The sequence below is a fragment of the Pecten maximus genome, chromosome 18 (assembly GCF_902652985.1).
Source record: "Pecten maximus chromosome 18, xPecMax1.1, whole genome shotgun sequence".
Taxonomy (NCBI): Eukaryota; Metazoa; Mollusca; class Bivalvia; order Pectinida; family Pectinidae; genus Pecten; species Pecten maximus.
In genome coordinates this window covers 19,070,418-19,097,388 of record NC_047032.1, presented here as the reverse complement: position 1 = coordinate 19,097,388, position 26,971 = coordinate 19,070,418, and the positions used below count along the sequence as shown (strand labels likewise).

At 36.7% G+C, this 26,971-nt stretch overlaps 2 protein-coding genes across 3 annotated transcripts; one reads left to right on the top strand and one right to left on the bottom strand.

The window, feature by feature from the left end:
- The first annotated feature begins 28 nt into the window (after window positions 1-28).
- LOC117316672 (U5 small nuclear ribonucleoprotein 40 kDa protein-like) lies at window positions 29-12,356 on the top strand. 2 transcript variants are annotated; one of them, XR_004529965.1, is made up of 10 exons: window positions 29-224; window positions 2,848-2,977; window positions 3,368-3,461; window positions 5,465-5,630; window positions 5,832-5,954; window positions 8,230-8,350; window positions 8,505-8,587; window positions 9,012-9,177; window positions 10,497-10,598; window positions 10,658-12,356. XR_004529965.1 is itself a non-coding variant. In XM_033871377.1 (9 exons), exons 1-9 carry the CDS (start codon window positions 114-116, stop codon window positions 10,544-10,546), a joined length of 1,044 nt encoding a protein of 347 aa, XP_033727268.1. In that variant the 5' UTR covers window positions 29-113; the 3' UTR covers window positions 10,547-12,356. The 2 variants fall into 2 exon arrangements, 1 of the variants encoding a protein (XP_033727268.1); XM_033871377.1 differs by having other exon boundaries at window positions 10,497-12,356.
- A 1,246-nt stretch (window positions 12,357-13,602) lies between these two features.
- On the bottom strand, window positions 13,603-26,720 carry LOC117316669 (survival of motor neuron-related-splicing factor 30-like). Its single transcript, XM_033871373.1, has 7 exons — window positions 26,653-26,720; window positions 24,346-24,411; window positions 23,697-23,869; window positions 22,737-22,824; window positions 21,812-21,897; window positions 20,617-20,743; window positions 13,603-15,438 (listed from the first exon to the last, which is right to left on the bottom strand). The coding sequence occupies exons 1-7, from the start codon at window positions 26,704-26,706 to the stop codon at window positions 15,292-15,294; spliced, it is 741 nt and encodes a 246-aa protein (XP_033727264.1). The 5' UTR covers window positions 26,707-26,720; the 3' UTR covers window positions 13,603-15,291.
- Between the last annotated feature and the right edge of the window lie 251 nt (window positions 26,721-26,971).

The window sequence follows — 26,971 nt, the reverse complement described above, 5'->3', positions numbered from 1 at the left end:
ATAATTGACGTGTTGCCAATGATAATTTGGAAGACGCTGTTTGACCTAGATTGCACAGCGCTTCCGACGATCACACACGCTTTCAAGTTTCTGAATGTATTGTTTTTAGCCCAATGGATTACAAAAGAAAGCTCACTGAGGGGGCCCTGGTGCCGAGTAAAAAGCCAAGAAATGATATGATTGTTGATTTAACACATCAAGAGAGCAATGCCTTGCTACAGACGGTAAGAAAGTTATACAGTCACTGTAACAGTGCATCGATCAGTGTCGATAGTCAAAATGTCAAAATATAACGTTATTGAATTTATGTTGAAATGAGTAAAGTTAAAAATTTTGATGGATTGATATTTATCACGGGACAGATATTACAGGCAAACTATAAAACTGGTAAAGTTACAGTAGACATTATGAACCTGAATGCACCTACCTTTTGTTGTGTGTGTGCATATATTGTATATGGCTAAATGAAATGAGAGTCATCTGATTTGATTTGAACATATTTTATTGTTTGAAACAAATTGATCGGGCACAAGTTATAATTATAACAACTTAGAAAAGCCCTCTCCACAAATATATATTACAGAAAATGTGATAACGACACAAAATAATTACATTAATTTATGAAGAAAGAAAAGCAAATAGTTGGAAGGAAAAAGGACAGATGTAGAGATATCAGGGAAAGAAGATGCAAATTGCTACTATTACCAATAATACTAAATTAAAGGTTCATGAATAATGTACACAATATATATAATAAAGCATAAGTAATTAGAAATAATATGTGGCACTTTCTAGCTACACATCCAAAACACGTCACTGATTATGATCAATTGTTCGTAGTAAACACAGTCCATGAACCATTCTCTTAATCTCTTAGTCAAACTTTTTCTTCCTAGGTTTCTTGTCCATGTGCCACGCATTCAAATTTAATAATTCTTGTGAATTAACCTATTTAGCATATGAACCTATTACAATATAAACATAATCAGATTACATATTCTAAGAGAGACATAGGTAAAAATAGAATAAACAATGAGATATATCTGTTCACACGAATGTATTAAAGCCACATACTCCTGAAGAAACATATATCAATGTTTACATTTTGAGCTTTTTACAGTTTTCGGACTTGATACATACCTAACAGACTATCTTGAATCAGAAGCTGAAAGAAAATGTGTATTTATGAAAGTATACAGGGAATGCCCAAAAATAATAACTGTGGCTGCCGGACCAAGTTTCTCTGAAAATTAGTCCCACAATGCAACAGCGGGTTTTAGAGTCCATACTAAATGGCGGAACTCTGAAAGTATGGACCTGCGAAAACGCAGACAGATTCTGCCAAAAAAAGATGCAAAAGTGGGTGGAATCGACAAAACTTGAGTATTTCCTTAAGAAAGAAAATGATTCGTTGGAACTTAGCGAGAAAAGAAAAGAGAATAGACTCGAACTTTGATTTTGCCAGACGTCTATTGGATTGCTGGTTAGCTTTTGAACATTGTCAACTTCACCGATCTAAAATTTTATCGATGTTTTGTTGTATGCATATTGCTACATTTTAAAATCAAGTACATAATCAAATTACACATTCTAAGAGAGACATGGGTAAAAATAGAATAAACATTGAGTTATAACTGTTCACACGAATGTATTAATTAGAAACGGTCACTAAATTGAATACAATTCTGTACTGTTCGAAAGATGAATTCATTTTCAGCCGTAGTCAAGTCTTCATTTCCACACAACAATAAATGTATGCGTATAGACTGATGTTGTAACATTTGATCAAACATTACACGTCTAATATTGTGTAATTTGGACATTGAAAAAATAGTGAAAAGAATTTTCACATGGGTAACAACAAGCACATGATGGAAATTCAACAAGATTAACACGATACAGGTCATTTACTCATTAATACCTGTCAATAGGTGATCATGACTTCTAAGCTATATCCAGGTGCACTCATGCACGTGCTGCAGGTATTTCTTTCTTACACAGAAAGCCTCACCTACATTTTGGATATTGTGGACATAGAAATGGATGGGGTTTTGTGATGTTTATTGCCAGTTTTTTCCCAAAAAACTTGATAGGTTGACATATTATATAAGTACATAAGTACAAGATAACACACGTGCAGGTAAGATAATAATTTATCTTTCATGAAACGAGAATACTGCACACCTGTGATCACCGAAAAAAAAGTATGTGATAATTTTTAATGAAAACAACAAATTTCACTTCTGCCAACATTATAAGCTCACCTGGTCTCAAGGACCAAGGTGATCGAGCTTTTGCCATAACGTAGCGTCCGTCGGCTGGCCGTCCGTCCGTCGTCCATCCGTCCGTCCGTCAACAATGGGCTTCGAGGGGTGGGGCCAAAAGGGGTCAATTTGGCTAAATTGATATGGACAACTGCTTCTCTGAAACAGCTCATATTTGCCTGGTAGCATCCTCTTGGGTAGGGATTAAAAAACTGACAAATGACGACAGCACAGACTCGCACATTTCTCAACTTCCCAAAAAACCAAACATGCACCTCGAATCTTAACCTGAGGTTACATAGCTATGTATAGTCTGGCACTAGGACCGACAGAGCTATCACTGCCCCTTTGTAGAGTGGTTGCCTAATGAATTCTTACACTGGAGACATGAGTTTCAGGTGTTTGACAGTAATGTGTTTTCCCTGTTTAAATTGGATCTAGAGAGTTCAACATTTTCAAAAAGCCCCACTGCAGACGTCCGTAACTATCTGTCAAAATGTCTTATACAATGTATATAGCTGTGTGTTGGTACCAGACTACATTTACTAGTCTTAAATTACCTACACAAAACTTTTTTTTGTAGGGCCCACCTAGAGTTTCTAACCTTGAGGCCCCCATCATGTTACTGACTGGCCATGAAGGTGATATATTCACCACCAAGTTTTCTCCAGACGGACAACTTCTCGCCTCCTCTGGATTTGACAGGTTGATTTGTAAGTACATTTATTCTTAGATTTGTATATGGTTGGTAATCATGTCTATGATTGCTTTGATTGAATCATTGATGTGTATGGTATATTGTAATTTTTTCATGGTTATTGGATTAGGATTTGTAATTCATGTCTTTTTGGAGATTGATATATATATATATGAAACTTTAAGGTCTGAATTGAATATTATTCTAAAAACTTATGGTTTGTAATTATGTAATCGTTCAGGTATAAGGTGTTTTATTCTTGAGAAATATATAATTATGTAAGTAATACATAAATGTGAAAATTTGTCCATTGAGAATTTCTATTAAATATTTTTGTAAACTATTGACAAATTTAGCAGTCCAATGTAATTCTATTGATTAATACCTTCTTCTGCTGCATTCATAGATTTCTGGCTTGTGTATGGAGAATGTGAAAATATTGCAGTCCTCAAGGGCCACACAGGGGCAGTAATGGAGCTTCAGTTCTCCACAGATGGAAAGTAAGACTGTACTCTAGGGAAATTGTATTACAATTTTAATGGGTTACATTTTTTTAACTAGGTTTAACAAAAGAGACTTTCTGAAATTCTTTCAAAACTTACCCAGAAATGAAGTATATAAAAAACGTTTCTAGTACTTATATACATAAGTACCAGTACATTAAACAGATTTACTCTGCATCCATTGTTATTAGTAGACACAAAAAGTAAACCAGAAATATACATATATAAATTCCATTTTACATGCAGTGGTTGAGTGGCACAGTGGTAACACACTTATATAATTATCTTTCACTAAAGCGGTCCGGGTTCGATTCCCTGATTGGACGTGAAAAGGTAACGGGTCACCTGCCTGACCATGTGGGTTTTTTCTGTGTATTCCTGTTTCCTCCCACAGTAACACCCCTCATATGCTTCAAGAATGATTGATATAAGTTAATATAAATTGTTTTGCAATCGTTGTAAGATAAATAAAAATGGTCTATTCAAATCACCTGCATCTGTGATCCATGGCCCGCCCGTCCATCCATCCACAATTCTTGTTATCGCTATTTCTCAGCAAGAACTGAAGGGATCTTTCTTAAATTGCATATTGATCATGAGGTTCCCAATATTCCCTAGTTGTGCATATTGTATTTTGGGATCAGTAAAAAAATAACATGGCCAACAGGCAGGCCACCTTGAATTTTGACAATTGAAGATTGTTATTGCTAGTTCTCAGAAAGTGTGGAAGGGATCTTTCTCAAATTTCATATGTAGGCTTTCCTTGGTCCCTAGTTGTGCAAATTGCATTTTGGGACAGATCAGAAAACAACATGGCAAACAGGTGGCCATCTTTGACAATTGATGTTTGTAACCACTAGTTCTCAAATTTCATATGTAGGTTTCCTTTGATCCCTAGTTATGCATATTCCTGTATAGGACCAGCCTGACAACAACATTGCCAACAGGCGGCCATCTTGAATTTTGACTATTGAAGCTTCATAACAATTTCTTGAAGTACTAAATGGCCATTATGGGTATTTCTCAAATTTAAATGTAGAGGTTCCCCTTGGTCTCCAGTTGTGCATGCAAGTCTGATTTAAAGAACTAAATGGATGACAAAAAATATGGCCATCTTGGATTTTGACAATTGCAGGTAGCTCCTGCTATGTAGTGTTATATAAATTAAAGTTATTGATTGTTTTGAAGGAAGAGTGAAAGAAGGAAAAAGAAGAGAAAATGTCATACTTTCATTTGACTGATATGGATCATTCTCTGGAATCTCTTGTTACAAACAAACCTTGTAGAAAGTTAAATCTGTATGTTTTAGGAAGGAGTAATGAATAATACTCTGTCAGCTGGGGCTTGAACTAGCGACCTCTCTCTCTCAAGACAAACATCCTACCACTTGACTTAAGGGAAATTCCCACTAGTAAGGTGCCCTATTCACACCACTTTTACACTACTTCCTCCTTCACAAAGTCTTCGCCCCAAAGACAACCACAATCCAGGTTCTTTAGCTCCAAGGAAGCCTCCAAATCTCCTATAGCTTTCACTTATAATAGTGCTCAATGGCATCAAATCTGTCATAGGAAGGGATAATGAAAAATACCCTGCTCTCGCTGGGTCTCGAACTAGGGAACTAGACAAACATTCTACCACTAGGCTAAAGGGAAATTCCCACTAGTCTGAGCTAGTAAGGTGACTTATACTTTCTACTTTCCACACTTATATAAAAAGTCTTGTGTTAATCTGTAAGATGTACATATTTTGAACTTGACCTTTTAATAGTTTTTGCTGCAATACTTGTTATATTTTCACCTTAAATAACCTTCTGAAAATTAATGGTTTTTGATTTTTTTTTTGTAAGTTTGACTGAGTTTGTCCAAATTTATTAAAGTTTAACAATAATTCTGTAACTTCATATGTAGAGCTTAGTTTGTTAATTATATTATACGTTGAAAATAAATGCTATGTTATCAGTTCGTATGTGACATGTTCATTGTATTTTTTGACTGCAGCACAGTATTTACGGCTGCCACAGACAAGACTATTGCATTATGGGATGTAGAGGTTGGTGAGCGCATCAAGAAGTGCAAAGGTCACCAGAGTTTTGTAAATTCAGTAAACGTTGCCAGACGAGGTCCCCAACTAGTCTGTAGTGGAAGCGATGATGGCACAATCAAGGCAAGTGATTATTCTTCATCAATTTGCTTTTAATTGATCTGAATGTTGATGAAAAATAAACTGACTACGACATATTTCAGTATTTTGCTGGTCATTCCTTTTCTGTTGATTAATAATTTGTTGATGCAGAGTCTAGAGTTAGGCATGTGATATAAGAGATACATATAAAGTGTTTCACAATGTTATACTTCTATGCTACAGTTATGGGACTCCAGAAAGCGTGGAGAGTTACAGACCTTTCAGAGTACATACCAAGTTACAGCGTGTACCTTCAATGATACAGCCGAGCAAATCATCTCGGGAGGTATCGACAATGACATTAAGGTTTGTATCCAGACACCATGTGTATTATCTAGTCAACGTGGATAAATTATGTCAGTTGGGATTTTTGGAGGTAAGAAAAGAAATACCTGTCAGAATAGATTGAAGACAGGGTGTAACACTATAAACATTTTCGGTTTTCTTATCCTTCTTTACATCAATTTTCCTGACTGTTTTGTTTTTGTTCTTCTACAGTCATCAATCTTCAAAAGAACATACCCCTGTGAAGTTATTTAAACTCTGCACCATTAACTAAGTACAATTTTTCCCTTCCTTATCTTGTTTATACATGTAGATTTTGGACTTACCATCATTTCGAAACCACGAATATTGAATATGTCTAGCAAAGCAAGCTATGAAAAATATTGTTAGCTCACTGAAGGACGGTGAGCTTATGGCATTGTGCAGTGTCTGTCATTCGTCCTTCGTCCATTAACATTTCCTTTAAATCCCTTCTAGTCCTGAATGCCTAAATATTTTTTGATGAAATTTGGTCTGGAGAATTATTCGGCAAAGTATATCTGATGTTGTATAAATAGAGGGCATGGCTTTTCTGGGGCTGCAGGGGCAGGGCCAACTAGGGACAATTGAGGTAAATCCTTCAAATCCCTACTAGTCCTGAACACCTGAATGGAATTTGATGAACTTTGGTCTGGAGCATTATGGGACATAGCAGATTTAACATATAAACAGAGGGTGTTGGGCCAGAGGGATGGGACGCCATAGGGTAAATTGAGGTAAATCCTTTAAATCCCTAATAATCATAAATACCTTAATGTATTTTGATGAAATTTGGTGTGGAGCATTGTTGGGCATAGGAGATCTAATAATTGATAAACTGCTCCCCTGGGGCCGGATGGGCGGGGCCAAATAGGGGAAATTGAGGTAAATCCTTAAAATCCCTACTTGTCCTGAACACCTGAATGCATGGGGATGAAATTTTATCTGGAGCATTATTTGGAAAGAAGATCTAACTTTGTTTAAATGAAGAATTCTGCACTTTTGGGACTGGAGAAAAGGGGCCCAATAGGGGAAATATAGCAAAAATAAACTTTAAAAAATCCTTCTTTTTCAAGAATGACAGGATTTGGTCGACCTGTAGTTTGAACCATTGTTGGGAGAGAAAGTTCAAAAGCAGGAAAATATTTGAAATATCACTTAAATTAAATTTTGCCAGTATTCCTGAAATATCCAGGTGAGTGATGCAGGCCCTCTAGGCCTCTTGTTATATAGAGATCTGCCTTAGATCTTTCCTTTCTTGCCTTACTGCCCTGTGTTTCTGTGCTTTGTTTTCTGTAGGCGTCTCCTTGACACCCATTTACATATGACCCAGGATACTGCAAGGAAGTTAAGCACCTTAAATTGTATTTATGTAGTAGATCTCTTTACACCAACCTGTTATATTAAGAAATGTGTTATAAAAGCAGGCGCGGATCCAGGAATTTGAAAAGGGGGGGTCAAGTAATTTAGTGGTAATGCGAGCGCGAGCCGAATTTTTTTTGGCGAGGGGTCTGGGGGCCAAAATTTCGGAAAATGAAATGATTATAGCAAATTTTGCAATCTTTCGGCGATAAGATTTTCGATAAGGGGGGGGGGGGGTAGGCATTTTTTTAAGACTATAAAAAAAATTTCCTCATCCGAAAAAGGGGGGGGTCCCCACCCCCCTGGGTCCACTAGTGAAAGGGATAACATTTGCTGTTAGAAGATAATTATTTCAGCAAATCTACAGCAACAGGTTAAAGGTTAAATCATATTACTGGTCCTGTTAAACCTTGATAAATATATACTTCATCTGTAAATGTTGTTATCTATAAACCTTATTGTAGTTTAGAGCCTTCCACTCCATTGTGGTTGGACTAATCAAAGTTTCTGTATCCTATTTTCTACAGTAAGTACTTTGGATGTCGCCAATTAATCATTCGGCAACTTTAAAATTCAGTTAGCTTTCAAAATTTAAGTGCACGAAAATAAATATGTTAATTTACATAACTTAGACAGAACTTTGAGTCACATATCACACACAGTCTTGTACTCACAGGATTCATAGCAAAGAACAATAAGGTAGTTTAATATTACAAAGTCACGTCAAATAATTAAATTACAAATCATTGGCTGCAAGTGCTGGTGTGATTATCAACATATGGTAGGCTTTTTAGAGTGTTTGTACATATAAGGAACTGAGCATTTAGACAGTTTTAAAAATGTTCTCTGAAAAAAGAAATGTTTTAAGTTTTTGTGTATTAGAAATTTAAGATAGGAAATATTATATATTTAACAGGTGTGGGACCTAAGGAAGAATGATATGCTCTACCGACTACGAGGACATGCTGATACTGTGACGGGGATGGAGCTGAGTCCTGACGGATCCTACCTTCTCTCCAACTCTATGGATAACACAGGTATAGTGTACAGTGAAAATCCAATCACTCTATACCTACACTATTTAATCAATAACCTCTTCTTAGATATATTGTACATCGTATGTTTAGCATGACGTGGCATATATAAGAGCTTATGTTTGATCAGCAATGATGGCCCTCTTTGTAATTCCAGTGAGAGTTTGGGACATCCGACCCTTCGCCCCACAGGAGAGATGTGTGAAAGTATTACAAGGACATCAACATACATTTGAAAAGGTAGATTGTAGAATTTGGTGAGACTTTGATTCTGATATGTGGGTCACATTCTGCCAACTGTACCTCATTTTTATCATACCTGTAATTACTGCAAATTCAAACATCACTCTCTTGTATCTTTATTCTCTTTGTCATGTAATTTTGTATTGGAAGTAATTAAAAGTGATTGTCAAAATATTATTGGACCTTGTTAGTCACCTTTCACACATTGGTCAGAACCTGCAAGAGCTCAGCTGAACTAGACAGTTCTTATTAAATAAATCAAAGGATATTATTAAGCTCTTTAATAACAACTAAAGATACCCAGGTATTGTATTTAATTGGATAGTTATTTGCATTTGAAATTCTTGAAAACTGAAATATTTATTTTGGACACTGACTACCTATAAAAAGGGTGATAAATGAGTATAACTTGCTGTTTCAGAATCTCCTGAGGTGTGCGTGGTCCCCGGATGGAAGTAAAGTCTCGGCAGGGTCAGGTGATCGTTATGTGTACGTCTGGGATACGACATCACGCCGCATCCTCTACAAGCTCCCTGGTCATGCAGGATCCGTGAATGAAGTGGATTTCCACCCAACAGAACCTATCAGTAAGTAGCATAAAACAGTAGGATAGGTTTAATCAGTAATAAAAAGATGTCGACACTGACTATAGCCAGGAAACATAGAAATCGGTGAAGTAAACTAAAGATTTAATTAGATATTATGTACTAAAGTGACATATTAAACTGGATTAATGACCTCTATCATTCCATGACTTCTACAATCACATGACTTCTGTAATCACATGACTTCTACAATCACATGACTTCTGTAATCACTTGACTTCTGTAATCACATGACTTCTATGATCACTTGACTTCTGTAATCACATGACTTCTGTAATCACTTGACTTCTGTAATCACATGACTTCTGTAATCACATGACTTCTGTAATCACATGACTTCTGTAATCACATGACTTCTACAATCACTTGACTTCTACAATCACTTGACTTCTGTAATCACATGACTTCTGTAATCACATGACTTCTACAATCACATGACTTCTACAATCACTTGACTTCTACAATCACTTGACTTCTGTAATCACATGACTTCTGTAATCACATGACTTCTACAATCACTTGACTTCTGTAATCACATGACTTCTGTAATCACATGACTTCTGTAATCACATGACTTCTGTAATCACATGACTTCTACAATCACTTGACTTCTGTAATCACATGACTTCTGTAATCACATGACTTCTGTAATCACATGACTTCTGTAATCACATGACTTCTACAATCACATGACTTCTACAATCACTTGACTTCTACAATCACTTGACTTCTGTAATCACATGACTTCTACAATCACTTGACTTCTGTAATCACATGACTTCTACAATCACTTGACTTCTGTAATCACATGACTTCTACAATCACTTAACTTCTGTAATCACATGACTTCTGTAATCACATGACTTCTACAATCACTTGACTTCTGTAATCACATGACTTCTACAATCACTTAACTTCTGTAATCACATGACTTCTGTAATCACATGACTTCTACAATCACTTAACTTCTGTAATCACATGACTTCTACAATCACTTAACTTCTGTAATCACATGACTTCTGTAATCACATGACTTCTACAATCACTTGACTTCTGTAATCACTTGACTTCTGTAATCACATGACTTCTACAATCACTTGACTTCTGTAATCACAATGATTTCCTCGATTACATGACTTCTACAACCACTTGACTTCTGTAATCACAATGATTTCTTCGATCACATGATTTCTATCAACACCCAACTTCTAAGAACTGTGATCACATGACTTCTTTGATCACATGACTGCTGTGATCATTTGATGTACGTTAAAAAAACACAACTTTTCTTCCTGTTTCAGTTGCATCGTGTTCGAGCGACAAGAAGATATACATAGGAGAGATAGAATAAGAAAATATGATAGTGTTGTATGGAGAGTGCTTGTCAAACTTTCACGAATGAGGTGATGTGTGTGGAAGATTTGATTGATGAGGAGGATATGTGGAAGATTTGATTGATGAGGAGGATGTGTGTGGAAGATTTGATTGATGAAGATGTGTGGAAGATTTCATTGATGAGGAGGATATTTGCTGCAAGATTTATAGATGAAAGGGATGTTTGCTGTATAGATGAGATGTGTGTTGAATGTTAAAGGAGGCTGTCAAACATTTATAGACGTGGAGGATGTTAATATGGTCATACATTCAAGGTGTTTATTAAAAAAAAACAAAAAAAACATTAACGACAAATCTGTTGTACCACAATATAATGTTAAGATGGGTTCTATTTTTACTTAAAAAATTTTGGCTAAAATTATGAATTAGGAAATGGACCAAAATTCTGTGTTCATTTTCTATTCCATATGTCTGTTTTTCATAACTTTATTCTGTCGTCGAAAAAAGCAAAAAAAAAAAAAAAAAAAAAATAGAACTGTTTGAAAATACCTGGTAATAGCATTTGAATTGTATTATACATGTATATAAGTTCTCATAACATATTGTCTGGCATATTGTTTGGACAAAGATTTTCTTGTTTGTATGGTAGAAGCAAATTATTCCCATGTCTGTTTACTGGTACCAGGGTATATCACCCCTATATACAGCCAGACTTGGAGTCCCATTGTAGTAGCTGGTGGCAACCTCACTCAACAACATATGGGAGGCCCATTTTATGTTATCCACAGGAATTGGGTAAAATGTCTACCCAGGGACACAGTCACATAGTAAAAGACTGCTCATTATCTCAACTTCCTTGAGAAACAAAAATTGCTCTGGATGCGATTGAAAGCTCACCGCAGATCTTTAGTGCAGGTTACATTGACTGATGCTCAACAGACAGAGCTATCTTGTCCATGCATAAACAAATATTAAACAATGAATTTATCCTACATCACACTGTGATGCACTGAACGTCTTATTTTCAAACTAATTTATAAAAGTGCAGTCAGGAAAATATTATATGGAGAAATCTTGATCCCGGGGGTAGAAGGAAACCTGACCCATGGAATGAGATTTCAAAATCACATTGGTGAAATCTGTCGTGGAATTTTATCAAAATATCTCGGGCATAATAGTTACCAAGTTGAACATATTGTGAACATTAATATATTTAGTAAACAATATGGTTTCTCGCGATCGAACACCACTGGATATGAATTTCATCTTTTTATGACCACGTTCATCATCAACGGCATTCCATAATTAGCCGTAGGTCTGTCATGTGTTTGTGTATGTAGATCTGCATTTTTATGAAGTAGGCAGCAGTTTCAGGAGAACCTTTATGTATCTGACTCAAAAAATGGATATTGACTCTTGATTTGAAGGAACATCTATTCAACCCAGTTTAGTCTGTACAATTTCCGGAAAAAAATGGCAGATTAGATTTCATAAAATGGTAATTGTCAAATATCAAGTGTTCACCGAAAGCCATGATTTGGGTTTTATAGGGTTATTCAAGAATCATCTGTGTGGGAGGCATTTTTTCAGAGACCCCACCACCCATCAAATATTAAGACATATTTAAGTATAAGGAAATAGAGAAAAGTGGGGATTCACCCCACTCATCAACTTTTTATACAAGTTTATCCCACATAATTCTGGAATGGACTTTACCGTATTTCAACATCAACCCTATATTTTCATTAAGTATATATATTTGTGTAATTAATTCTGGAACAGCCTTCATCAGGTTTCACGGATATCAATAAATGATTGGATATGAATTGTGTCTTTTTTCCTTATTATCAACTTACATTTGGGTAAATATTTCATGACAATTACAAAGTGATGTAGCTATATAGATGTACCACTAGTTTGTTCTGTTAAAGTGATCTTTACAAATAATTATATGTACCAGGTAATCATGAATTTGCATGGATTAACTCCCTAGCTTTTCAAATTATCTTTCTTTGATGGTTTGTTCATCAACGACAACTGGGTAATTTTTTTTGTATGTTTTATGGTTCAAACTAGCAGAGTATCATAGGTGTTGACTGCCTGGTGTAATCTTTTGTCTGTTTTTAGAACTGATCCATAAAAACTTCAGGTTTTGTAATAATGATATATATATATATCCATGTATGTAAATACATTGCGATCCAGGTATTCATATCATCTTATAGACGACTTCCACAATGATCATGTCAGGGTATCGGGTTGACTATCACTGCGCCATTGAAACATTCTTTTTAGAACGTTGATTTGGCGCAGCAGTATAAGCTGCGGGTATTTCTGGCTAGGCGATTGGGTGCCGTAGATCGTGAGTTTGAGGCCCGGTCAGGGCATAAGTCAAAAAGTTGTCTTCCTTCGTCATTTGTGTTGCTAAGGAAGACAACTTTTTGACTCTGGGGCCGCGGTGGCCGAGTGGTTAAGGTGTCCCGACACTTTAATACTAGCCCTCCACCTCTGGGTTGCGAGTTCGAAACCTTCGTGGGGCAGTTGCCAGGTACTGACCGTAGGCCGGTGGTTTTTCTCCGGGTACTCCGGCTTTCCTCCACCTCCAAAACCTGGCACGTCCTTAAATGACCCTGGCTGTTAATAGGACGTTAAACAAAAACAAACCAAACCGCAGCTTATACTGCTGCGCCACATCAGCGTTCTTAAAAAAGAACGGTTCAATGGCGCAGTAATGGTCGGCCCGATACCCTGACATGATCATTGTGGAAGTCGTCTATAGGATGATATGAATACCTGGATCGCAATGTATTTACATACATGGATACAAATTGTACATGTATTATATACCTTTCACTTTTGAATCAGACTTGAGGATATTGTCCCACCCCACAGTAGTCTGGTTTGTTTTGTCTGGTCTCTGATATTTCTTCAAAGGTTTAATATGTTGATAATCAAACGAAAATGAAAATAATATATGTACACAGAATTCCAAATAATAAAGACAACCATCATATCCAATTCTCCGCAAGACAGTTAACACCATGTACAGGAAAGGAAAGCTCGGAACAAGTCTGGAATTCTTACCAAAGTTTTATTTTACAAAAAATGATTCAAAAGTAATCATTATCTATGATTCTCACTCACACTACTCCCTCTTAGAAATTTTACACTTGGCGCTCTCTGGAACAAAAAATCTCTTTCAAAATAAACAGATATACAAGAAACATGACATTTATAAACACCGAGTGAAGTCGGTGCACTATGAAAATCAGGGCAGATACAAATTTATTTCTAGTTGGTGGATGTCAAGGCAGGAAATTTTTGTTTTGCCTGCATAAAACTTAATATTTTTGAATCGATATTGCAATTCGTGTACCAGTTTCAATTTCTACAATATGATTACTCTTTTATTTAGTTTCATAAAAACAAAAATGTACTAAATCTCATAAGACAATATGTATGTCTTATTGTTAACATTACCATGGAAACAATCATTATTGAACATAGATAATGCTGTGACATGGAAAAGTATGTATACATACAAATCATTTTAATCTTGATGAAATAAAGGATTTTAAATTATTCCATTTCATACAAGATTTATGGAACCTGGCACATATTTTTCATTTTAAAATCTTTCCATAAATCTAACATGAAGTGGAATCAAAATCCTATACATATATTGACAGACAATTTTGACTTAGATTTTTGCACACAACACTGACATTGTATATTATTAACTTGGCATGTTTCCCTTCAATTCACTATTACACTAAAATATTGACACACACACACACCCCCTCCCACACATCAGTAACACACTACTACAATGGTGTCACTTTATCTTGTAAATTAAATATGACCCAATTCATTAAACTGAATCCTGTCAATCCAGTTAGCTTCAGACCACTTATCCTCATGTACAACACTGTTCCCCTCGACTTTCAGATTTGGGAGTATATTTGATTGATTTAATGGATTTTGTATCAATATCCCCATTACAAAGCTATATATAGGATATGCCTAGAAATACAAGCACCTGTTTGGGGAGTGAAATAACTCTTCCCTACAGTAGGGCCTTTTCGTTTTATATCGTGGTTCAAATGGTTACACCAGAGTTGTTCGTTTATAAAATAAGGACAGACCTGGTGATTTTTTGTTGGTTTCTGAAGAGCTTTGACAAAGACTTTTAAGGCCCGTATTAACATCTGCAGGTCCGTCAAGATATATAACTGAAATGTTGCAATTAAAAAAACAGACGAACCAGTTTGTCTGCATAAACGAACAGGCCCTAGGTTTCTGGGATGTTCTTCAGCTGTTGGACTATGTGAGGATATTTTCAGCTCTGACTGTGTGTCTCCACTTTCAAGTACACATCCGCTCAGCTACAACTACCTTATCATACAGATAACCCCTATATTCCACAATTAATACAATCGATATTACACTGATAACTATTTTACGAAATCAATGAATTTCAATTGTCGCTTAATGGTTCACAGTATTATTGAAGGATGTTTAATGCATTCAAATCTGGTGCATCAACTGTGATATTGTGTTTGTTTTTCCTGCAAATATCGGCTTAGCAGTATAATATACTTTTGCAAGTTCAACATTTTAAAAAGATTGCCTTCAGTGGAATTCATAAACTAAGGAGATGTCACTTCCTTAACAATCCACTTTTTGATGGCAGCAGTTTTTTTGCATCCACATCCTTTTCAAGATGCAAGTTAATTTGGCAGACATAAAGAAAATGTCCGTTTATTTTTTCCATTTTTCCTGTTGAGTAAATGATGTCATAGGTCTCCCACTGACCCCACAGGTTCCCACGCCCACACGTCCATTCACATGTTCTGTTGTCGCAAATATGCTCTTTTTCACTTTCCCCTTGTTTGTCTTGGAAAATGTCTGAAATTGAAATAAAACAACTGTTCAGCATTTTAGGATTGTAATGAGATTTACTTGCCAATTTTGTCTGAATATTTGGTTCCATTTATAAACAAATGTAGATTATACAGCAACAGTTTTGAGATTCAGTAAAATTTTTAAGATATTTTGTATTGTATTTTTTGTCTGTTAACTTTTAATGGTAATACGTTTTACCGGTAGTCAATATTGATAGTCAATATAGTTCATGATGATCCACATATCTTCAAAATGCAACGATTTTTCAATATGATGTCTTTTTAGAAATTTATTATAATTGAGAGCATATTTTCACAGTATCACATATCATTTTGAGGGGATAATTCAGAGTAGAATGTTATGGTACATCTTTTAAAACAAGAGCTCCGCAAGCGGTAGCATGATACACCCATCACTGGAAAAGCTACCACAGTAAAATGTAGCATCGTTGACGGGTGTATAAAAAACCCTAATCTATGTTGAACATGATTGTTTCTTGTTGTAGTGAATTTTAGAGGAACTGAATAAGAAATAGAAAACTTGTTGCATTTTCTACTCAATGCCCATATTTGGAAATAAAAGGGACATAACTCTGCTAAAAATAATCGCGAAATTACATAACACGAACTTGCATGAGTTATTTTGCCATAGAATATTTGTAGCAAGTTTCATAAAAATCTGTTAAAATAAAGGCTAAAGAGTGCTAACACGGAAAAGTAAATGAACAGATGTACAGACAGCGCAGGGTATACCATAAAACGACCTGTCCTTGACGGGCATATAAAAACATTTTTATGCATTTTTCGGAATATTGTAGAAGATAGGACCCTCCCTTGACATTTCATCAGGATGGGTTATTTTCATGGAAATTTACCAATGTCACTGACAAAAGAATAATCTTCAAGGAATTTGCAAAGTTAAAGTTTCTGATACACTAATAATATTTCAACAAGTCAAAGGTGAGTAGTTTTTTATGGATGGTAGTGTATATGTATGTAAAGGTTTTTTTGTTCAGTTTATGTTTATTTTCAACAATTGTGAAACAAAGTTTAACATTTATATCAATCACTCTTATTGGCTTTGATGGTAGTACTGATATTGATATGGAGGTTAAAAAAATCAAATCTTTCCCTCCCAAAATTTACACTCCCATCATCCAACTCTACTAACCCTCGCCCATCAAAATGTGATCAAGACAAATGTTATAGTTTAAGTTTAGTGTATACTACCTTATCCTGGAGGTGTACATGTATACTAGCTTACCCTGGAGGTGTATGTGTATGCTAACTTACCCTGGAGGTGTATGTATGTATATACTAACTTACCCTGGAGGTATATTTGTATACTTGCTTACCCTGGAGGTGTATGTATATACTAGCTTACCCTGGAGGTGTATGTGTTTACTAACTTACCCTGGAGGTGTATGTGTATACTAGCTTACCCTGGAGGTGTACGTGTATACTAGCTTACCCTGGAGGTGTATGTATATACTAGCTTACCCTGGAGGTGTACGTATATACTAACTTACCCTGGATGTGTATGTATATACTAACTTACCCTGGAGGTGTATGTGTATACTAGTTTACCCTGGAGGTGTATGTGTATACTAGCTTACCCTGGAGGTGTACATGTAAACTAGCTTACCCTGGAGGTGTATGTATATACTAACTTACCCTGGAGGTGTATGTGTATACTAGCTTACCCTGGAGGTGTATGTGTATACTAACTTACCCTGGAGGTGTACGTGTATACTAGCTTACCCTGGAGGTGTATGTATATACTAGCTTACCCTGGAGGTGTGTGTATATACTAGTTTACCCTGGAGGTGTATGTATATACTAGCTTACCCTGGAGGTGTACGTGTATACTAGTTTACCCTGGAGGTGTACATGTATACTAACTTACCCTGGAGGTGTATGTGTATACTAGCTTACCCTGGAGGTTTATGTATATACTAGCTTACCCTGGAGGTGTACGTATATACTAACTTACCCTGGAGGTGTATGTATATACTAACTTACCCTGGAGGTGTATGTGTATACTAGTTTACCCTGGAGGTGTATGTGTATACTAGCTTACCCTGGAGGTGTACATGTAAACTAGCTTACCCTGGAGGTGTATGTATATACTAGCTTACCCTGGAGGTGTACGTGTATACTAGCTTACCCTGGAGGTGTATGTATATACTAACTTACCCTGGAGGTGTATGTATATACTAGCTTACCCTGGAGGTGTATGTATATACTAACTTACCCTGGAGGTGTATGTGTATACTAACTTACCCTGGAGGTGTATGTGTATACTAGCTTACCCTGGAGGTGTATGTATATACTAGCTTACCCTGGAGGTGTATGTGTATACTAGCTTACCCTGGAGGTGTATGTGTATACTAGCTTACCCTGGAGGTGTATGTATATACTAGCTTACCCTAGAGGTGTATGTGTATACTAGCTTAACCTGGAGGTGTACATGTAAACTAGCTTACCCTGGAGGTGTATGTGTATACTAACTTACCCTGGAGGTGTATGTGTATACTAGTTTACCCTGGAGGTGTATGTGTATACTAACTTACCCTGGAGGTGTATGTGTATACTAGTTTACCCTGGAGGTGTATGTGTATACTAACTTACCCTGGAGGTGTATGTATATACTAACTTACCCTGGAGGTGTATGTATATACTAACTTACCCTGGAGGTGTATGTATATACTAACTTACCCTGGAGGTGTATGTGTATACTAACTTACCCTGGAGGTGTATGTATATACTAACTTACCCTGGAGGTGTATGTGTATACTAACTTACCCTGGAGGTGTATGTATATACTAACTTACCCTGGAGGTGTATGTGTATACTAGTTTACCCTGGAGGTGTACATGTATACTAACTTACCCTAGAGGTGTATGTATATACTAACTTACCCTGGAGGTGTACGTGTATACCAACTTACACTGGAGGTGTATGTGTATACTAGCTTACCCTGGAGGTGTATGTATATACTAGCTTACCCTGGAGGTGTATGTATATACTAACTTACCCTGGATGTGTACATGTATACTAACTTACCCTGGAGGTGTATGTGTATACCAACTTACACTGGAGGTGTATGTGAATACTAGCTTACCCTGGAGGTGTATGTATATACTAACTTACCCTGGAGGTGTATGTATATACTAACTTACCCTGGAGGTGTACGTGTATACTAGCTTACCCTGGAGGTGTACGTGTATACTAGCTTACCCTGGAGGTGTACGTGTATACTAGCTTACCCTGGAGGTGTATGTATATACTAACTTACCCTGGAGGTGTATGTATATACTAACTTACCCTGGAGGTGTATGTGTATACTAACTTACCTTGGAGGTGTGTGTATATACTAGTTTACCCTGGAGGTGTACGTGTATACTAGCTTACCCTGGAGGTGTATGTATATACTAACTTACCCTGGAGGTGTATGTATATACTAGCTTACCCTGGAGGTGTATGTATATACTAACTTACCCTGGAGGTGTATGTGTATACTAACTTACCCTGGAGGTGTATGTGTATACTAGCTTACCCTGGAGGTGTATGTATATACTAGCTTACCCTAGAGGTGTATGTGTATACTAGCTTACCCTGGAGGTGTATGTATATACTAGCTTACCCTAGAGGTGTATGTGTATACTAGCTTACCCTGGAGGTGTATGTATATACTAGCTTACCCTAGAGGTGTATGTGTATACTAGCTTACCCTGGAGGTGTATGTATATACTAACTTACCCTGGAGGTGTATGTATATACTAACTTACCCTGGAGGTGTATGTATATACTAACTTACCCTGGAGGTGTATGTGTATACTAGTTTACCCTGGAGGTGTACATGTATACTAACTTACCCTAGAGGTGTATGTATATACTAACTTACCCTGGAGGTGTACGTGTATACCAACTTACACTGGAGGTGTATGTGTATACTAGCTTACCCTGGAGGTGTATGTATATACTAGCTTACCCTGGAGGTGTATGTATATACTAACTTACCCTGGATGTGTACATGTATACTAACTTACCCTGGAGGTGTATGTGTATACCAACTTACACTGGAGGTGTATGTGAATACTAGCTTACCCTGGAGGTGTATGTATATACTAACTTACCCTGGAGGTGTATGTATATACTAACTTACCCTGGAGGTGTACGTGTATACTAGCTTACCCTAGAGGTGTACGTGTATACTAGCTTACCCTGGAGGTGTACGTGTATACTAGCTTACCCTGGAGGTGTATGTATATACTAACTTACCCTGGAGGTGTATGTATATACTAACTTACCCTGGAGGTGTATGTGTATACTAACTTACCTTGGAGGTGTGTGTATATACTAGTTTACCCTGGAGGTGTACGTGTATACTAGCTTACCCTGGAGGTGTATGTATATACTAACTTACCCTGGAGGTGTATGTATATACTAGCTTACCCTGGAGGTGTATGTATATACTAACTTACCCTGGAGGTGTATGTGTATACTAACTTACCCTGGAGGTGTATGTGTATACTAGCTTACCCTGGAGGTGTATGTATATACTAGCTTACCCTAGAGGTGTATGTGTATACTAGCTTACCCTGGAGGTGTATGTATATACTAGCTTACCCTAGAGGTGTATGTGTATACTAGCTTACCCTGGAGGTGTATGTATATACTAGCTTACCCTAGAGGTGTATGTGTATACTAGCTTACCCTGGAGGTGTATGTATATACTAGCTTACCCTGGAGGTGTATGTATATACTAACTTACCCTGGAGGTGTATGTGTATACTAACTTACCCTGGAGGTGTATGTGTATACTAGCTTACCCTGGAGGTGTATGTGTATACTAGCTTACCCTAGAGGTGTATGTGTATACTAGCTTAACCTGGAGGTGTACATGTAAACTAGCTTACCCTGGAGGTGTATGTATATACTAGCTTACCCTGGAGGTGTATGTGTATACTAACTTACCCTGGAGGTGTGTGTATATACTAGCTTACCCTGGAGGTGTACATGTATACTAACCTACCCTGGAGGTGTATGTATATACTAACTTACCCTGGAGGTGTATGTATATACTAACTTACCCTGGAGGTGTATGTATACTAGCTTACCCTGGAGGTGTATGTGTATACCTAGCTTACCCTGGAGGTGTATGTATGAACTAGCTTACCTTAGAGTTGAAATCCAGCCATTTGTTTTTCTCTGATTCTCGCTCTTCCTCCATTTGTTTTAGACGCTGTGCTTTTTTCTGAGACTTCTTTCGTTTGTATTCTCTCTGTGAAGCTATGAGGTCCTTTCTGGAGAAATCAACGAAGAAATGAGACATCACTGAAAATGTTTGAGTAACATGTGCCATTTACACTGATAGAAATCAAGTTTAAATGAAAAGTCTAACTGAAGTGTACCTGTCAGGAAAATAAATTGTCACAGTTTTACTTCATAACATTGACTTCAACCAAACAAAAATATAAGAACAACATTGATTATGATAATCCTAAATCAATTATTGATAAACAGACCCAAATGTTAAGTAAAACCCGAGTATGACGGAAAAGATTGATTATGTAATACAACATAACCTGTTAAACCTTCATCCTGTCTTATTGGATCCCCCCCCCCCCCCCCCCCAATAACAATTATTTTATCTTTTGTGGCTGCGATTTCCTTTTTCCATTCTTTGTATAGAGATTCTTTTAAACATAACCTACCTTTTTCACTCTATAATTTTTTTTTAGCAGATAATCTTAATGACCTAAACATTTTGCAAAATTTTAAGGTGAGAGTCAAATTGCTGAAACAATACCAAGGTCAATGGGATGGTACCTTGTTATATTATTTTTTTACCTGTGACAAATGAATTGATTACGTAGTAGTTTGTCCTTTGATTTGGTTTGGTTTGGTTTGTTTAACGTCCTATTAATAGCCAGGGTCATTTTAGGACATGCCAGGTATTGGAGGTGGAGGAAAGCCGAGGTACCCGGAGAAAAACCACCGGTCTACAGTCAGTAATTGTCAACTGCCCCACGTAGGTTTCGAACTTGTAACCAAGAGGTGAAGGGCTAGTGATAAAGTGTCGGAACACCTTAACCATTCAGCCACCGCGACTGACAATAACATCAACTACACAAAGGTCTGGAGTTTGTAAAAATGTGATATACTTACTGTATATACTGTAATAAGACCTGAGGGCCAACACACCAACTTTCGACTCAAAGCAGGAGATGGCTTATTGCAGGACAGTAAAACAGCATTTGTCAGTGTTCTTACTGACCTTCAATAAATGTGGATGTTATTATACCACAAACAGACTTATTACTATTTAAAAAGATACAGTAACTACATTTTATAAGCGAATGATGTCTTACTTTGACTGGGGCTTCTTAACTTCAGTCGTTCCTGCTTCTCCACTGGCGTAATGTTTCTCTGAGTCAATCGCCTTCAAAAACCTTACCTGTAAAAGAGTAAGCTAGTGAGACCATACAATGGAAAAAAACTCTTAACAAGTAATTTCACATCATGAAACAATGTCTTTACAACTAAATATCATCTTAAAACATGAATATCTATTGCTGTCCTCGGACAAATTAATTATAATAGTAATAATGGTGAAATAACCGTAGCACCCTGAAACACCAATCCACCTGTGAGATATTTTCACACTTCACTAGTGACTAATGTAATTTAAAACAAATTCAATTAAGAAACAAAGCTGCTCAGCATTTTCACTAGTATTCAAATTTGGATATAATTTTGGCCCCACAGTTTCTGGGAATGTAACAGAAAATTAAAGTGAGTTTTGTGTCTCCACCAGGGATCGACCATTGGCTTACTGGTCTACTGACTGAGCTAAAGGAAAGCTAGGAGCGTGAAGCTAGAAAGCGACTGTATCTTACGTACACTATTTATAAACCTGCCACAGGAATAATGCTGTTTGATTGTGATATAAAAACAGCAGACACACATGAGCTAGATATGTCCTGCCCAACAGTACAATCCTTACAGCACAGAACCTTGATAGTTGGTACACAGCCCCAGGCAGGGACCTTACCATGCACCTTGAATCAAGGGAAAACTCTAGAGTGACATGGATTTTCACCCATGGTTTTGAGAAAATGTCATTGGAATTCTCAGAATGTGTTATATTATTATATAAGAAAATCTATCCACTTTCTTCAAAACCCTGAAATTCTCCCACAACATAGAATAAGCCCTGCACAGGCCCTTCACTTGAAATTCAATCAAACAATAACACTCAGTTAAAGGATGATTTGTTGAAGGGTAAAACTTTACCTCGGTCACATCTGTGTTTCCGTAGTCTTTGAACTTGACTGTACACGTGCCATCCTCCAGTACCTCGTCTACGTATGCCTCATAATACCTGTTACCACGGTAACAACAACAGTTATTGGGGACAGCAATGCATGTATCACTATATAACATATTTAGGATATACAAGCATGTAGGCAAATAATTTAATGAAAATTTACAACCTACAATTTTACAGAACTCATGCAAAATTCATTACATGAAAGAGAGTTGAGACAAATCTTATTGTTGAGACTAAATATTTAGCCATTTGTTCAGCCTCATAACAATTTTCTGAAAATTCACAGCTTGACAATGACACACAATGACATGTTAAATAAACATGTCCTTCAAGCTCCAAGATTCAAGTATCATTTTTGGGGATCAAAACATACTTTAAATGGTTTACTGAAATACCAGTATATAAAGCATTCAGTAGAGCCTAATTTGAAAATAATGAATCTTTTTATTCTATTTATTTTCAATTCACAACAACTCCAAAACAACATATTTGCTACTATTACACTATACATATAATGGTAAAACAACCCTTGGTACAGTGATATACGTACACCCCATCCTCAGGAGTACAATTTACCATACCTAACTTGGTACAGTGATATACGTACACCCCATCCTCAGAGTACAATTTACCATACCTAACTTGGTACAGTGAAATACTTACTGCCCATCCTCAGAGACTGAGTACATTACCATACCTAACTTGGTACAGTGATATACGTACACCCCATCCTCAGAGTACAATTTACCATACCTAACTTGGTACAGTGAAATACTTACTGTCCATCCTCAGAGTACATTACCATACCTAACTTGGTACAGTGAAATACTTACTGCCCCATACCTTACTTGGTACAGTGAAATACTTACTGCCCATCCTCAGGGTACATTACCATACCTAACTTGGTACAGTGAAATACTTACTGCCCATCCTCAGAGAACATTGCCAAACAGTCATCTCCAGACTTCCAATCATGTTTTGTGACTTCAACTTTAGACTCTGTTTCTTCATTGCTAGGCCCGGCTTCCACCAATGTAGCCCCTCCTAAGATGGCTTTCTGTTGGCCAACTAACTCGACTGTCAAGTCAATCACTTCCTGTAAATGATACCTCACTCATAAGTTTTTTTTTTTTTTTAAATTTAAGTTTTATTCTTTATCAAGCTGAAAATTTGTGAAAATATTTACAATAAATATCAGTTATTAATCTGAAGAAGTTTAAGATGTTGAATTTACAACCTACCAAAAAAAGTAAAAAGAATGTTTTGCATCATTCTGGACAAGTTAGAAATAAATCTCTACATGTGAAATTTAAGAAAATTTCAAAATCTCGAAGTAATTTGCATACTTATATCAGACTTTATATCAGGCAATATTACTTTTATGTATATATAGTACATCTGTCTTATAAACCACAGATATTCAGCCCCACACAAGCCACAAAAAAGTAACAAATAATGTATATATTATCTAGATGATGATCAACATATACATGTACATGTATATATGAGAATTTAATACTGAATGAACAGAATCTTCATCTACCTCTATGAATGAAGTGTTTTATAATTTACCTGTAAATCCTTTTTCAGTTTTAGAAGATCCTCATTGTCTGCATCATTAGTTAATGATGCTTCTACCTGAAAAGAAAAAGAAGCAAATGAAATTTAAATTTCTTGCATTGACATCTTCCCGATCACTTTACTCTAATTCTTGACAATGGTCTGAACATCTATCAACTTTTTTTTAAAATAGTACACCTGTAAGTGAATTGACTAAAATAACCGTATGTACAATATGAAAGTGAGTGCAGTTAAAACTACGTAAGTAGTGAGGAATATTATAGAGTGGCTCAAAGCATTCTAGAAGTTGGACTACTTTGTAATTATCTCCCATGGTTTTTGTGGCACTCACATGTAGCCGACCACTGAGAATGAAAGTATGCTTATTCCACGCTAGATCCTGCAGCAGTGACAGTGGGTCGCTTAACTTTCTCAACCTTAGCGGCAGCCTGCTCTGGTTTAGGTATATGTGGAATGAGCTGTGATAAGTGCCGCAATGATAGTAGCATTGTATTGCCCCATCTAACCTAAGTGTACCACCAGGCCATTGTCCACTCCTGATTGACAGACCGCCGGGCTGTCAGGTTTTGAAATGTGGCAGCTTGGGTTGCCAAAGGTGAAGCCCCTCTTGCAATTGGGGATTCAGGGGCAGGTCCCTCCAGCCCCTAGCCCCAACACTGAGGAAAAAAAACTGAATTCTAGATGTAGTTTCCTGCATTCTAGTTCATTCTGAGCATAGAAATATTAGATCTTACAACAAAGTTTTTTTTAAAGAAAAAGTTTTGAAAATAAGATCAAAAATTATTGAAGTAAACATTATACATTTGGCTGAAAATTAACTGTTGGCAAATTCTGCAGCCAGACCAGAGTCCAGACATCCAAAGGCTGCTGGGTTACTGTTAGTGTACATGTTGTTTCTTAATGTCTGATCATGATCCCATTTAGTTAACATCCTATATATTAACACTGCCAGGCAGGGTCATTTAATATAAGCTTAAAGGACGTGCCACGTTTTGGAGGTGGAGGAAAGCCGGACTACTATGAGAAACACCACCAGCCTACAGTTAGTACCAGACAACTGCCCCACATGGGTTTCAAACTCATGACCCAGAGGTGGAGGGCTAGTGATTAAGTGTCGGGACACTTCCTATCAGCGATATCAAAGCTGCAGACATTTTCAAGCTTTGTAGCAACGAGGTTCAAAGACACGGAACAAGAGGACATGATAAAAAGTTATATCAGCAGCATTCTCGGCTAGATATAAGGAAACACCTTTTTGGTCTGCGCGCTGTTAGAATATGGAACGATCTTCCAGAACATGATGCAGTTGTCCTAGCACCAGCAACAGTTAATTCTTTCAAAAACAGACTAGATAATCATTGGGAAAAGCACAAACTTTTATATAAATATAAGTATGAAATTATGTAGGAATTGGAACTGTTGTCACAATTTATTGATTTTATTTATTGTAATAATCATATTTCAGAGTCCAGTATAGAGGATTAAAAGGTCCTGCACTGGTAATAAGATTTATCTTATATCATTATCTACCTTAATCATTCGGCCACCACAGCCTGTCTACTCTATGTATTTTCAGACTGTGTTCATGATCATTGCTTATAATTTAATAAACATATTGAAGCAAACGAAAGAGTTCCCTTTAGTTTTAAACACAGCTGGAGTAAGCTACACTTGGAAAATGTTGACAGATGGAGATATCACGGTTCACCACAGTGGCTAATCATTGTTCCACTAGGTGATTGTACAGGGGAATAACGAGAAGTTTTTACAGCCTTTCAAGAATGGATGGATTTAACAACTGTCTAATGCAATTAGGATAGCAGAGGTGGGAGTCTTATTAATGAACAACTATAATTTGTACACGAGGATAAATCGGAGATTAAGGCACCATTCAGCAAGTGTAAACCAGCGTAGTCCGTACGTCAAAACTGGAAACGCGCGCGGTATATATCAAAATATGTGATTTCACTCGTTATTATTTACTATTGTGATTTATTTACCACAAATATAAACACAGGGATGCTGTTTGTCGTTCAAGAACAAGAAAGCGTAAGTGCTATTATCAGATGAATGAGCAAGATAAATTCGTGATAGCCAGACATTCGACAATACATTATCAGTGATTAGGTAGACAACAGAACCGAGAACGATAACCGAACGTCGCGTCTCAACCAGCGAAATTCTGTGTAGTTTTAGAACGTTAACGAGAGGAAATGATTTTCCATTGGTGTATACAATGCTAACTAAGTTTATGTTTATATTATTAACTGTTAATCGACATTCTACAGAGAAACTTACCTGCTGAAGCTGAAGTTTGTATGTCGCCAAATTCGACTGTAGATCATCCGCCATCTTTATTTTAAGGTAATAACTAATTGGGAGCGGTATTGGTAAGAAATATCCGGATTGTTACAATTTAATCTCGCTAAACGAGTCGATCGAAAGTCTGCTCACCAGAATCTGATGTGCGTGTATTTCCTATATAATGCTAGTATGTCAAGTAAAATTGACATTTATTCATAATAGGAACAATATCATTCCTGCAATTTATGAAACTATATATTATATGCATTACACGTAAGTCAATGAAGGAGCGTCCGACCTCATTTCAAATTTG